Below are 16,123 nucleotides of genomic sequence, written 5' to 3' on the forward strand. Positions count from 1 at the left end.
GTTGCAGGATAAACTATTTGTTGGTGACCGGTCAAAGTACACTGTAATCTCAACTGTCACAAATCTGGATGATTCAGTCAGATAAAACTATTTGTTTGTGACCGGTCAAAGTACACTGTAATCTCAACTGTCACAAATCTGGATGATTCAGTCAGATAAAACTATTTGTTTGTGACCGGTCAAAGTACACTGTAATCTCAACTGTCACAAATCTGGATGATTCAGTCAGATATACTTTTTAAAGATACAGTTGAATCCCTTTGGCTTGAACCCCGTCGGTGCTCGAGAAAGTGTTCGACCCATCAGGTAGTTCAACTGAACCATTCGGTCAACATCGGATATTTCCGTAACATCAGTTAGAAAGTTGAATTAGATACATATAATTTTGGTAACTGCAAATTTAAAAATTTCATCAAGGTGTAAAATAGTAAAATATCAGAGTGAAAGAATTTATTACAAATTACTCTGACTGTGTGATGCAGAAGCCATTGTCGGTATGAATTAAATGTGTGGTTGCTGAAGTGATGACAGCTGAGTAACTCGCCCATTGTTTCATTTAAAACTAGTCTTGTAGTCAAGTTGTAGACATGTTCAGAGTAACGCTTCACGCCAAAGTCATTTTGTGCACTAATTGTTTGATTGGTATCACAGTTCATCAAACAGGCACCGTAACACTAGCTGTACTTGAAAGATCATTACCAATAGCTGATTAACACACAATATAATGAAAAGATTGCATGGCTATTGTTGCAATTCTCCGATTCATCTATAGCTCGTTCTGTCTAAATAATTAATCCGAAGGTTGTAATAACCAAATGCGCAAGTGCAGCAATTGTTGGTCCTTTTCGAAAGTTTTCCATTTGATATTTGATGGATCACCAATTCGAGGGAAATATAGCTAATAACACAAATGGGACCGATAATTTAGTTCGAGTGAAGGCTTATAGTCGACCCTGGATGTGTTCGACCCATCATCAATTAATATAAGGGTTTACTGAACAAAACAACTCGGGACTTCGTTTTTGGTTCGAGCGTTGCGGTGTGATCGACCCTTCTGAGGTCGAGCCAACGAGATTCTACTGTACTTTGGAAAACCGAGTATCTTCAAAATTCTGGCATGAGCCAAACGGCCACGTCGTCATTTTGTTTTACGCTTCTGTGAACATTTGGATAACCAATCAGACACTGGATGTACAGGGAATGTTCTAAACAAGATACCTACGTTTTAACTAGAAATAATTATACAATGTGGTAAGAAGGACATCAACCTTTAAGTAACTCTGTTATAATCAGATTGAGGTAGTACAAGTTATGAGATTGGTATAACTCAAAAGATCCTCCTTTTCTTTCTATCTCTTCAACCGTTGCTTCTTGACTGTAAGTTTGTAGTAGTGTGTCATAAGCACTGTTGCACATACTGCTTCACTGTTGATAAACATTGTTACATATTTTTTTAGTTTATAAACATTGTTACAGATTGTTTCACAGTTAAGCAATTTCCATTGTTACAATAATTGCTTCACTGTTAATAAACATTGTTACATATTGATTTGTTGTTCTGCACTGTTCATAAACATTGTAACAGATTGTTTCACAGTTCAGCAATATTCATTGTTACATATTGCTTCACTGTTCATAAACATTGTTACATATTGCTTGCTGTTCATAAACATTGTTACAATATTTTTTCACTATTCAACAGTTTTATAAACATTGTTACAATATTGCTTCACTGTTCAGCAATGTTCATAAACATTATTACATACTGCTTCACAGTTTAACAGCGTTCAAACACTTTGTACAAGTCTGGTAAGTTAGCAAGCTGCAGTAAGCTGGCATCTTCCGAGAACTGTTTGTGTGGCATCAGCATTGTCTTGATAGCTGGATACACCGAGTGCTCCACAGTCCACCTCCAGTTGTCAGTCTGCTGGTCACTGCTGGGAGGATTCTACAGGAAAACAAACAAAGACAAAAGAAAGGTGTATGTCATATTTCATTTTAAAATGTTAATTGTAAAACATAGTGCAAGATCTTAATACAGGCATTGTTTGTACACTAAGTTACAAGCATGTTAATAAATACTGCTTTAAACAAAATCCACCAACATCCCCCCCCAAAAAAAAACCCAAAACAAACCCCGAGTAAAAAAAAAAAAGAAGACCAACAAAAGAAGAGCTAATGCCTTTAAAGGAATGATACTGGCATTGCTGTTTTTTTTCTTCTTTCTTTTGTTTAATTTAGTGATCTTTAAGCACTCATAAGTTATATGACAATAATACAACTTCTCTCGGGCACCTAGGAACAAAGAGTAGGGTGGAACATGAGATACCAATTTGAGGCCCAAAACATTTACTTTTTTTCTTCTACTACATAATATATAAATGAAAAGAAGAAGAAGTGCAATCACACCTCTACTTCACTTATCATTCCTACGGGCCTGCTATTAACCTACATGTAGTTTAGAAAAAAGAAAGAAAACAGGTCATTCCTTTCAGCAATCAGTAGATTGCTTTGGATATAAAAGAAAAGAAAGAGTGAGAGAAAAACCCACCTAAATCCACATAGGTTCAGCTTATCTGTGAAGAAGAAGACTTACAAAGATGACAAACCCTTGGGGTATAATAACCAGTGTGAGACATGATGACTGTCCATGAGCTAGTTAACAAGGTGCGAGCTGTTACACCAAAACCCTGAAACCATAATGGAGTAAACTCCCACATGTAAACCCTACGTCATAAGAGAAATTTCACAGTATCCAGTAGCCATCACAGAAGGAAATATTCACACATCTCTGTAACATGATTGCAAGGAAATTGTTTAAAAAAATCTACATAAGTTTTGATTGTGTAATGAATTAGCAAGATATATTGCCACCCCAACCTTTTAAAAACTAAAAACAAATATAAAGAAAACCACAGGGACGTGTATAAAATTGTTAACTCCCCCAGTTCCCATGCTGTCCTACCCTCTAAACACCAATCATAGCAGTATGTGTTTGTAAAAAGTGACAATTGAAAACAAGAAAAGGAAGAAGGAAATGTTTTATTTAACGACGTGCTCAACACATTTTATTTACGGTTTTATGGTGTCAGACATATGGTTAAGGAGAACTTCATGGGCTACTCTTTTCGATTAGCAGAAAGTGATCTTTTATATGCACCATCCCAAAGACAGGATAGTACATATCACGGCCTTTGTTACACCAGTTGTGGAGCACTGGCTGGAACGAGAAATAGCCCAATGGGTCCACCGACGGGGATCGATCCTAGACCGACTGCGCATCGAGTGAACGCAATTGAAGACAAGTTAAAAGTAAAGTTTGTATTATTTAAGGACACCAGTAGCTTAGGGAATACATAACGAGCTATGAGGAATTACAGATTATAAATTATCGGTCCCAGTTGAATGACTGTTATAAACCCAAGCCTTTGTCAGAGCACTCTCCCGACGTGAAATGATCACAGGATCGAATTTCCTCAGTGGACCCATTCACTGATCGAGTTCCTTTCCAGGAGTGACAAATAGCCAAATGGGCCCACTTGTGGGATGAATGATTCAGTGATGTTTACGACTGATCACAGAGCTGTACCTATAGCCTAATGTAATTGTCGGGTCGGGTGAAAAGGAATCGTATCACAGTCAAATGGGGAAACTCCAGCTAGACAGAAAATGGCACTTTTAAAATATGAAGAACCATTTTCACACTGACCAGGGTGAGACATAGTCTAGTGGTAACGTGCTCGCCTGATGTGCAGTCAGTATGGGATCGATCACTGTCGGGCTGTTTCTCACTCCAGCCAGTGCACCATGACTGGTATATCAAAGGCTGTGGTATGTGTTATCCTGTATATGGGATGATGCATATAAAAGATCCCTTGCTACTAATGGAAAAATGTAGCTAGTGGGTTTCCTCTCTAAGACTATGTCAGAATTACCAAATGTTTGACATCCAATAGCCGATGATTAATAAATCAGTGTACTCTAGTGGTGGTGTAAAACAAGAAAAACTTCAACTTTATTCCCTTGACCAACACTTGATATGGCCCTGGCCCATAAATACATGTATTAGTATATAAAAATAATAATAATAAAAAAAATCTGAACAAGCTAATAACACTGTATTGGAAATCAAATGTTGTTTGATGAGTAAGTATTACAGTGTTAGGTCCACATTCTGTGAATGTTGTCTTAACATACACATGTAGCTAGACAAGCAAAAACATTTGTAGCCTTCGATCAGTATAACTGAATATTTTACCAGTTTTCATTAATCGAATTGTTGCCGTTGTAGATATGGACATGGTTTAAACGTTTTCCAGTCGATTTGTCCACTGGACAATTTGTCCACAGACGATTCGTCCACCGGACGATTCGTCCACGGACGATTCGTCCACTCACCTCGGACAATTCGTCCACTCGATGACTGCATTTTTTTCAAACATATTAATAGTTATTTCTTTGACATTGTAATCGTTTCTTAACATTATTTTGTGTATACTATAACCAAAAAAGTAAAATAGAGTTAGAATTCAACATTACTATCCAGTTTTTATTAACTGTTTGTATTCATTATCATGCGGATGATTCGTCCACTCGCTCGTACACAATGTGGTAAATAGGTAATGCAAGCCTCCGCGTCGGAAGACTTTATTACCCCCCCCCCCCCCGTCATGTTCTCCTTCAATGGCGTAAATTCTATCTACTGTACCCTCCCTCGTCACGTTATGCCTAATAACCTCGAAATAAAATAAAAACGTGTTGTCTTCAATTCCAATTTAATTAAATGTACATTAAAAAACAATTCAACAAACCATAGTTTGACACCCAATAGCCGATGTATTTTTCGTGCTGGGGTGTCGTTAAACATTCATTCATTCATTCATTCCATCCATACAGGTAGTTAGCAGTGCCGCTTTGAAATAAGGCGTGTTGTTTTAGACGCTACTGGATCCAACTTGGTGAAACAAGCTTAAGCAGTAATGAGCCTGCATTGCTAATTACTTCACGATATCACAATAGAGGACACCTGTACACTTACCACGTTGAAAGGGAAGGACTAAAGATTATCTTTACTGGGCACATTGTACTAAAAACATCCTACGACATGTAGCGTGAAAGGCGTACATTATAGAAACAAACAATAACCGATAAATAGAAACGCCAAAGAATTATGTCTGCAGAGCATTGTTACAAAAACATCAACCAAGCGTAATCTAATGCAATATAATTTAGTTTCACCTTTGTAAATTTATGGCACAGCAAAAAAAATATGGGGTAATAATGGACGAAATAAAAACCCAGTGGACGAATCGTCCGGTACTGATTTTTTGTAGTGGACGAATCGTCTCGAGTTCCTCAGTGGACGAATTTTCAGTGGACGAATCGTCCGTGGACGAATTGTCCAGTGGACGAATTGACTGCATCCCGTTTAAACAGTGTATGGTTGTACTATTAATTGTTCAAAGTGCAAGTGTAACTTCTTGGATTAAAAAAAAAAAAGGGCCATTCGACAATTACTCAATTCAAAAATCTAATAACTGTTTTACCCCCAATACCCATATAACATTTTGTAACATCCCAACCTCCTTTCTCTCTCACCATGATGTAACGTTATCAGGTGTAGTGTTTGTATTTTAAATATCCTACTTTGATATTAATAAATATATCGTAATAATAATTAATAATCTATAACAGAAAAATTGGCAATTTTAATTTTAATTTTTTGTTTTACATAATTGTCTTCTATTTTTAATGAAATTATTGGGCTACTGATTTTACTGGGGCTACCAGATTTTATATGTACAAATGTTAATATGTAAAGTCAATCAGGGCTCACTTGAGCAGGCAAAGTGAGCCAAAACTTCACTTTGACCAGCTTGACATTGGTAGATTAATCTACTAGGACAATACTCTGCATGGAGTAGTAATTAAATGGAAAGAGAAGACAAACTTGTGAGAGAATGAATTCAAAATGGTTAAACAAAAAAAATTCAGTTACATTTCATTATTTACGAAAAAGGCGACATGTGGAAAGGTGATTTTCTTAGAAAAACTCATCCATCAGTTAGCAGTACAGATGGTAAAAAAATAAGAAAAATTACTGACTGTAAAAGTTGCACCTTTATTCTGAGGCCACTTGTCTTTAAGTGGTCGATTTTGACAACCACTTTGTATGGCCACTTAAGACAGGTTTAACTACCGTATACTGGGTCAATATAACTTCTTTCTGCGTATTTTATTTTTTTAGATTAAAAATTCAAGTCTCTGTCCTGTTAAAAACTCCACCCTCACCAAAGTTTGAGAGAGAAATGACTTTGCTCTATGATTTTGACCTCACCTGGTCAATGGCAACATTTTTGTTTGTTACATTTGTCAGTGGATTTAATGCTTTTAGGTGTTGGGTGTGTATTCTAGTGCATACAGTCTCCAACCCACAACATACAGCTTACAGGGTTTAATACTGATGGGAGGTAGGTTCAAAACTCAGTACCTGCTCTAAACCAGAGTAAGTAGTGAACAGTTCAGTTGGGCCACCACAACAATTTACATACCTCTCCATCTCTCTCCTCCCCCCTCTCTCTCAGCATTAACCACCAACCTCTCTCCCCCTCTCCCTCAGCATTAACCATCAACATCTCTCCCTCTCAGCATTAACCATCAACATCTCTCCCTCTCAGCATTAACCACCAACCTCTATCTCTCTCCCAGCATTAACCACCTACCTCTATCTCCCAGCATTAACCACCAACCTCTCTCCCCCTTTCTCTTTCAGCATTAATCACCAACTTCTCTCCTCCTCCTCTCCCTCAGCATTAACAACCAACCTCTCTGTCTCTCCCTCTCTCTGCCTATCTCTCTTTCTAAATATTAACCATCATACAACCTCTGTCCTGGACAAATGGCCGAAACAGCTGTGTGTTCGGAACAGCATGTTTGAACCTATAAAGGGATTAAATATAAAATCATTTATTCATTTCAACTTATTTTAATTCTTATATGTCCAATGTACACTGTTCTGGGCACACACCTCAGCTACCTGGGCTGTCTGCCCAGGACCGTGGGTTAGTTGGTGGTTTTTGAGACAGAAGTTGGTGTAGTGGTCTTACAAATAACCCTTTGAGTCACTAAAACCCACTCTGGGTGGGAGCCGGTACTGAGCTGCGAACCCAATACCTACCAGCCTTATGTCCGATGCCTTAACCACAACACCACCAAGGCCTGTTATAAAAGCAAAGGGGACAGTGGTATATAAATATTAAAACCTTACTTCTTTAGTGGCGTCTGGGCTGGGTGAGGCGAACAGACTTTTCTTTACAGAAAAGAATTCACTGGTTTCCTTTGCAAACGATCTGAAGCATTCTTTTTCGTCATCCCAATTGACCTGACATTAAAATAAGAAACATACAAGCATAAACAAACATATTTAGAAAATACAGTAGCATCATTTGATTATAATCCTAAATCTGTTTAGCTGTAGGGCCACATGTAACTGAATTGGGGGTGGGAGGTGGGTGGCGTATGTGTTGATGCAATTATAAATAGCCATTATTAGATTAAAAGGTATGTTATGTATTAATTCATTAATGTTAAACCCTAGTTTCAACCCGTGAAAATTAACACTACATTTAGCTAATCTACAAACCTGTAACACATTTGGATAAAGTTACAATTGAGTGAAACATGAGTCTCTGACTTTGAAATGGTGAAATACCCTATAAACATAGACTAAAAATCAATTCTATAACTGTTACTTTTCAGACGCACGTGCGTTTTTAAAAATATGAGAAATGCATTTTGTGATATTAAAAACACCAGGATGACCTAAAATACTTTGCATGTATGGAAATTGATAATCTAAACCATAAAATCTAAGATAAGTATGATTTCAGTTATCAAAAACGGCTATAATAGTAAAAAAATCTGCCTTAGTGTTTAAAAACTTGAGTATATGTTCAGCTATAAAACGAAACTCAAGTTTGTCTATTGAGACTTCAGCACATGATAAAATGCAGTTATTTGGTGTCTAAGATGGTTATGGTGACACTTGGTCTAGACAGTAAGTTACACCTACCAATTACAGAAAAAAACACCCCACATAGTGCATATGCACTGGCTTTCATGTATGCAAGACATACAACAGCCTTTGATGTACCAGTACCAACCTCGGTGGTGTCGTGGTTAAACCATCGGACATAAGACTGATAGGTACAGGGTTCGCAGCCCGGTACCAACTCCCACTTGGATTATAAGATTTTTTATTTTTTTTAAGAGCGGGTTTCAATGACTTTATGGGTAGACCACTATGCCCTCTTCTCACTAACTATTAACAACTAACATACTGTCCTGAACAGACAGCCCAGATAGCTGAGGTGTGTGTCCAGGACTGCATGCTTCAACCTTAATTGGATATAAGCATTTAAATTATTTTTTAGAGTGAGTTTTAACAACTTTATGGGTAGGTGTAAGACCACTACACCCTCTTCTCACTAACCATTAACAACTAACCAAGACACCCCAGATAGCTGAAGTGTGTGTCCAGGACAGCATGCTTGAACCTTAATTGGAAATAAGTTTAAATGAATGAATGATGTACCAGTTATGCATTGGCGAATCCTGTTTTAATGACTTTTAAAAATATTAAATTCATCATCTACAATATTCAACACTCTGAGCATCTTTATTAGAAAATTTTCTGATAGCATGCTGCAAACCACATAACAGATCTCGAACACTTTCTTTGGGAGCTCGACTCATTTGCCTTCAACTATCTAGAATTTTGTGATCCTCATCCCCACCCTTTACAAAACCCTGGATCCACATCTGTTAAAAATTATGGGACATGTACATTTAAAAAAAAAAAAAACAAAAAAAAAAAAATTTCTCTATATTCGACCCCTTTGGTGAGTGAATGCTTAAACCTTGTAGCCCAGTGGTATAGCGTTCGCTTAATGCATGTTCAGTTTGGAATCGATCCCTTTGGGCTATTTCTTGCTCCAGCCAGTGCACCACGACTGGTACATCAAAGGCTAACCTCTCTAAGGGATGGTGCATATAAAAGATCCCTTGCTGTTAATTGAAAAGAGTAGCCCATGAAGTGACGACTGCGGGTTTCCTCCCTCAATATCTGTGTGGTCCTTAACCATATATCCGATGCCATATAACCGTAAATAAAATATGTTGAGTGTGTCGTTAAATAAAACATTTCCTTCTTACTTAAACCTTGCCACAGAATAATTAATAACTGTATACAGTGCATGTACATGTAGGTATAAATATACAGTTTTCTTTTCAGATACACTGTAAAAAGAGAGACTTCCTGAATATTAGATAAAAGAAAGAAAAAAGAAAGAAAGAAAAAGAACAAACACTCCAAAACAAACCATCCTTAATTGTATTTATAATTTAATGTTAATTTAATTAAGGTTCAGGCACACTGTTCTGGGCACACACTCCACACCTATCTGTTCATGCTGATTGTGGATTATAGTGGCTAACAACACAACAGAAATTAGTGTATAGTGGTCTTAACCTCCCACAATTCTACAGACCCCCCCCCCCCCCCACACACACACACACACTAACTCTCCACTCTAATGGCTTTTAAGTAATTCAGTTCTGCAGTCTGTTTATAGATGTCAGTTCTGCAGTCTGTTTATAGATGTCAGTTCTGCAGTCTGTTTATAGATGTCAGTTCTGCAGTCTGTTTATAGATGTCAGTTCTGCAGTCTGTTTATAGATGTCAGAAATTTGGTCTGCATATTAGCAGACCTATAAACATAAAAAAAACCCACCCTGCAATACCATATGTCTCTTAATGTACATAACTGGATTAATGTGAAAACCTCACAAGTCAAATTCTCTAAGTTTTCAGGACCCTGGCAATGAATTAATTTGTATGCTATATGGAATTGCAACGAGTACATTCATAATAATGGGAACCTGTCTATAAACTTCAGTAAGAGAGAAAGAAAAAAAGAAATGTTTTATTTAACAATGCACTCAACACATTTTATTTACGGTTATATGGCGTCAGACATATGGTTAAGGACCACACAGATATTGAGAGAGGAAACCCGCTGTCGCCAATTCATGGGCTACTCTTTTCGATTAGCAGCAAGGGATATTTTATATCCCACAGACAGAGTAGTACATACCACGGCCTTTGATATGCCAGTCGTGGTGCACTGGCTGGAACGAGAATTAACCTAATGGGCCCACTGACAGGGATCAATCCTGGACGGACTTCGCATCGATCTAGCGCTGTACGACTGGGCTATGTCCCGCCCCTCAGTAAGAGAGAGCCATACTTATATCCAATCATGAGTTTTCTTGTTACTGAATGCTAAGTGCACTGTCAATTATTTACTGAGAAAAAGCAGCTATGAAAAGTGGTCATCCGTAATTAGTGTTATTGTGTTTCTTTAACGAAATGCTGTTATCTATATAATGAGTAAAATCAAATGTATACATTATGTATACATTATAAAAGTTTAAATTAATTTTTTTTTTTTTTTTTTAATGAAAGTAAAAGTTTGTTTTGTTTAATGAGCATATTGATAAATGAATCATCAACCGTTAGATGTCAAACATTTGATAATTCTGACATACAGCCATCAAAGGAAATCCGCTACATTTAATACATAATCATAGGACGTATTAACGAAACATTCCACTCCTTTCCTTTTCTTTCAAAGGTGGGGAAAAAAAGTACCGGCATTTAATTTCAGCAAACCGTTATACATATACTATAGTGAAACCTGTCAAAACTGGACCCTTAGTAAACTGGAATTCCCTCAAAACTGGCTGTTTTTCACTGTCCCTTTTTAAATATCACATCTGAAAAGAACCTCTATAAACCAAGTACCCCTTACAACTGGATTTTTTATTTAGTCTCGTAAGTGTATGGCTTAGAGGGGTTTCACTGTATAAGATCATGTAATCTTATTTAGTTAATTCCACATTTTGTGGACCGGCCTCGGTGGCGTCGTGGTAACCATCGGTCTACAGGCTGGTAGGTACTGGGTTCGGATCCCAGTCGAGGCATGGGATTTTTAATCCAGATACCGACTCCAAACCCTGAGTGAGTGCTCCGCAAAGGCTCAATGGGTAGGTGTAAACCACTTGCACCGACCAGTGATCCATAACTGGTTCAACAAAGGCCATGGTTTGTGCTATCCTGCCTGTGGGAAGCGCAAATAAAAGATCCCTTGCTGCTAATCGGAAGAGTAGCCCATGTAGTGGTGACAGCGGGTTTCTTCTCAAAATCTGTGTGGTCCTTAACCATATGTCTGACGCCATATAACCGTAAAATAATGTGTTGAGTGCATCATTAAATAAAACATTTCTTTCGATACAAGCACCTCAGGCAAGCACTCAACCGAAAGAGCTAACTCCTGCCCCTTTTCTGTCGATAATTCAGACATACATTTGAAGACTACCATCCACGATAGTCTTCCATCTTTCATCTTCACTCAAATACAATTTGTCAAAGATACCAATCTAGATGTTTTTAGGGTGTGTTTTTTCTTCAGTGCTTGGTGATGTAACATTTCTGTTGAAGATTAAAATTTTGAACGACCCTGAATGTATAGTCTGCTGTCAGATTACTCACTCCATCTTTATTCTTAAATAGATTCTAAAAATATTGCCTTTCTGCTCCATGATCTGACATTTTTGTCTACAGTTCAGACATGATGAGGATGATTTTTAAAAAGGTAAAAAAAATATTTTGCTTTGAGGCTGTTTTCAATGTTTTATTTTGACGTGATGTCATTGGACAAAACCTTGACACTCGATATCACTGGGTTTTAATCCAGACACACGGCATGTATCAATGGCTTTTAATCTTGACACACAATATAGCATTGACAGAGAGAAATGATAGAGATTTAAAATTTGAATGATCAGTAAGATTTGATCTCAGTTACACTACAAAATTAGAATTAAAAGACATGCTCAGACTAGACAAGTAATTACTGAACTCCAACAAAGAAACAAAGAAACAAAGAAGCATCCTTCAATTTTAACCCAGACAGGATGAAAACCAAGATAATCAACAATTCAACAGGATCACCTGTATGTAATCATCTAAGTCATTCACCGACCACAATTGGCTGTCACAGAAAACATTCTGTTTGAATCACTGCACCTATATATAGTTAAATATGGCACGATTTCAAGGTAATGGTATATACAATTAGCCATCAGAACTCTTATTCTATATGGCACCAACAAATCCTTGAAATATATTTATAGAATGTAAATTAATAAGATTGTTATTTCATTACAAGGATCTGTTGCAAATGTTATTGTACAAATTCTTGAAGTATATTTAGGGCATGTAAATTAGAGTGTTATTTTACAGACAAGGTCGACTGGGGATGTTACTGTACATTTTCAAGATGATGGTAATTGCTATGAGTGCAGTTTGAAATGAGATGAATACATGTAGCTGAATACATGTGTGTGGTTGGGTTTTTTCTTACTGTCCAATTAAAGTAACAAAATGGACACATGATTGATTCACAACTTCCTGGCTCATATTCTAGAATTATTTTAGATGCAAACAATACACAACATTTAAATTTAGAGAGACATGACTGAACAATTGGTTATAGGTAAAATTCATGTCACCCAACTTCCAAGTATATGTATCTCATATTATTTAGCCCAGTGGCAAAGCGCTCGCTTGAAGCATGGTCGGTTTGGAATTGATCCCAAATATTGGGCTGTTTCTCATTCCAGCCAGTGCACCACGACTGGTGTATCAAAGGCCATGGTAGGTGCTATCCTGTCTGTGAGATGGTGCATATAAAAGATCCCTTGCTACTAATGGAACAAATGTAGCGAGTTTCCTCTATATGACTGTGTGAAAATGACCATATGTTTGATATCCAATAGCTGATGATTAATAAATGAATATGCTCTAGTGGTGTTACTAAACAAATTTTTTTTAAACTGTTGTTCAATCTTGCTTTCCTTGTAAAACCATCGAAACAGGTCATTAACCGAAATGGGGCAATGGATGATACAACAAGTCAATCAAGCATCAAAAGTTGAGACCAGTTGTGCTTACCAAGACCAAAACCAAATTGTTTAAAGGTAGGGTCAACTCAAACAAGAGCCTATGTGTTGGAAAGATGCATACCCGGACCACCAACACATACTGACACTTTAACAAATGAAAAACGCGTAATTTTAGAGTTAATAAAAAAACATGATTATTCCTGCTAACTGGGGGCAGCCATTTTGTTTCGTTTTTGTGACGTCTGGTGGGATCGCTTGGGGCGAAGTGACGTCAGCTCCTGACCATCTCCTGTATGTACAGTGTAAACAAAAGCAGTAATTTTCGACAAGGCGCTTCTCTTTGATCAACCTGACTTGTAAAACAGCATAACTGACGTAATAATATAATAAACTATTTAACTAAATATATTTCAAGTTGCATTAACGGAACAAAATGGGGTTATAGTATTTTTCTCTGTTTAATAATCCAAATGTAAAATGTACACTATTAGGCCTATTGATATGCTACGTTGGAGTAAAAATGACAACCCACGATACCCAAGTGATAATTTTCTTTTCTTTGGGACTACGTAATTGGTCAGTTCTGTGGTTTTAGATGGAAAAGTCTACTTAATCAATAGTTTTACAGAACTATTTACAGTAATAAACCATGTCCATTACAATTTTAGGGGAGACTAGTAATATTCCACAATACCGGCATGTATTTTTGTGTCTAGACAGCGTCAATTAATTGGCTTGTCTGGTTACCAATCAAATACACACCTACCAATCAGGAATCACAGGTAGAAGCAACTAACAGCATAGACCAATTAACTAAGAAAACACTCCGTGTATCATTTCAGTACGTAGATTAATGCATGGGCAAAACATTGTTAATTGTTTCGACTTGTTGTGTAGCCACTTTGACAATGGTATTTTATTTTGTATTGAAAAATAATATATGTAGTGCTGGATATACTTATTGCTGGCTTACTGGGATGTGTATTATTACAGAACATTGCAATGTATTGCTACATGTATTTATCATCCCGCAAAAACCAGGTAGATTGTGTTTCTCTAGTTCTAAGGCTCATTCCTGATGTTACGCGCTAAGTATTATGTAACCACCAGCTCGCCAGAGGGCGTACTCACTGAGATGGTACAAAATGGCTGCGCCCGATATATATAATAACCGTCACATTTAACCGTTTTATTAATTAACTATACGATTATACGTGTTGATATTAAGCAATAATGTGCATTATATATCGTTGAATATGCATACCAGGCCAAATGCCTTAATTGTCCTCTCCTTTAACATGCACATTCAGAGGAAGCTGTTGTAGCACAAACGCCGGCCTCGGCTGGCTCCTCCGTCCAGGACAGGAAAGGTGTGGGGACCAGCAATCCGACCGTAGCTGGTAGCAGGTGGGGGGTGGTATGGTGCTATGGAATTTGGAATGTCCCATAGGATTAAGCCAAAGAGAAAGGGTGCGCATTTTTGATGAAGGAAATTAGGCGGAATTTTGAACTGTCAGTCAAAAAGGAAATGTGCTTACCTGTTGTCTCTTGTAATATATAGTCAACTTTCCTTTTGTGAAAAGTATTTACAGATTTTAAAGTTATATCAGTGTTTATATTCAATTAAGGTACAAGCATACTGTCCTGGGCACACAACTCAGCCAATTGGACTGCCTGTTAGCTCTAAGATCATCTGATGCGCTTATCTACCGTATACATTTTTAAGATCGCTTCATGGAATGGGGCCAGGACAGTAGGTTATTGGTTAAAACTCATATTAAGCAAAGTAATATACGGTTTTCAACTAAGAAAATATTTCTGCTACTGTCATATAAGCATTTATTACCCGTATGGTTAAAAATATCTTGGTACATATCAAAGTGATACGTCCCACTAGAACGCCAAGAACACACATCGTCGACTGGCACACTACAACCTTACAGGAATGTCAACCAAACGAGTTGAGTGATATACCAGTACATTAAGATCAATTATGGATAAAAAACTGGATATTAAACTCGCTACCATTTCGTATCATGTTTGCATGCCACTCATTAAATAATTTTCATTGTCACTTGCTAATGCTCGTGACAACTGAAAATTATTTCATTCGGGACATAAACATACTAAGAAATGGAAACTTGTTTAATATCCTAGCTATAAGTGTTGTTTTACACATCGAGTAGAACCAGAAAGTATCAAAAGATCTTGTGTTGAATTTGTTCCCATTCAAGCCTTCCACCGATTAACTAACATAAATGGCCAATATGGCCCTCATGTCCTTTCTGTCAACCCGGGAAGAGTGAATGCTCTATGCTTAATGAACATCCAAAGGTTTCTACAGCCTTACAGTGCTACTGGAACAGGAAGCAAGAAGAAGACTGCAAAAAACCTGTATTCAAGGAACTGATTAAATTAGTTTGAAGATTACAAATCTGTCAAGCAGGTTTAGAATTACTAAGAGTTACATACACATGCATTATGAGATACGGTGTTGGCCCAGGAAGTAGAAAGTCTGATTTTGGGTAGGACTGGTAAGCCGAATAATAAACTGATTTCCATGTTCTTCATTGCTGTAAGAGCTGTGCTTTTTTTTTAATTAGAAACAAAATGTCGAAGTGTATTCACATAGGATTAGTAACCATGCTTAGTTTTTTTTAAAGATAACCGTTTGGGATATCATTTGTGCAAATTTACTCTTCTCTAAAGTTGAACAAGTGCTGGTGCATGTTTTCTTTGCTTTTGTTGTTATTCCATTTAATTTGCTCTACTGTTTTAAAGGATTACTTTCCTTGCTAGTTTTTGTGTTTCTGTCCCACACCCGACCACTGGCCATTCCAGAGATTGGGTGTGGGAGAAACGTGCCTGAACCGTAATTGAACAGAGGCACATTAGTTCATGAAACACAGAGATTGGGTGTGGGAGAAACGTGCCTGAACCTTAATTGAACAGAGACACATTAGATCATGAAACACAGAGATTGGGTGTGGGAGGAACGTGCCTGAACCTTAATTGAACAGAGGCACAGTAGTTCACGAAACACACAGAGTTTGGGTGTGGGAGAAACATGCCTGAACTTTAATTAAACAGAGACACA

At 37.3% G+C, this 16,123-nt stretch overlaps 1 protein-coding gene across 1 annotated transcript in view; it reads right to left on the reverse strand.

Annotated features, from left to right (window-relative positions):
- Nucleotides 1-983: 983 nt before the first annotated feature.
- Nucleotides 984-16,123, reverse strand: part of LOC121382358 (DNA mismatch repair protein Mlh1-like) — a 273,672-nt gene continuing 258,532 nt past the window's right edge. Inside the window, exons 19-20 of the mRNA XM_041511944.1 lie at nucleotides 7,268-7,381; nucleotides 984-1,948 (exon numbers count right to left, since the gene is read on the reverse strand). Coding sequence (XP_041367878.1) covers nucleotides 1,778-1,948; nucleotides 7,268-7,381 — 285 coding nt within the window. The 3' untranslated portion in view covers nucleotides 984-1,777. The remainder of the gene's footprint in view (nucleotides 1,949-7,267; nucleotides 7,382-16,123) is intronic.

The sequence above is a fragment of the Gigantopelta aegis genome, chromosome 9 (genome assembly GCF_016097555.1).
Source record: "Gigantopelta aegis isolate Gae_Host chromosome 9, Gae_host_genome, whole genome shotgun sequence".
Taxonomy (NCBI): Eukaryota; Metazoa; Mollusca; class Gastropoda; order Neomphalida; family Peltospiridae; genus Gigantopelta; species Gigantopelta aegis.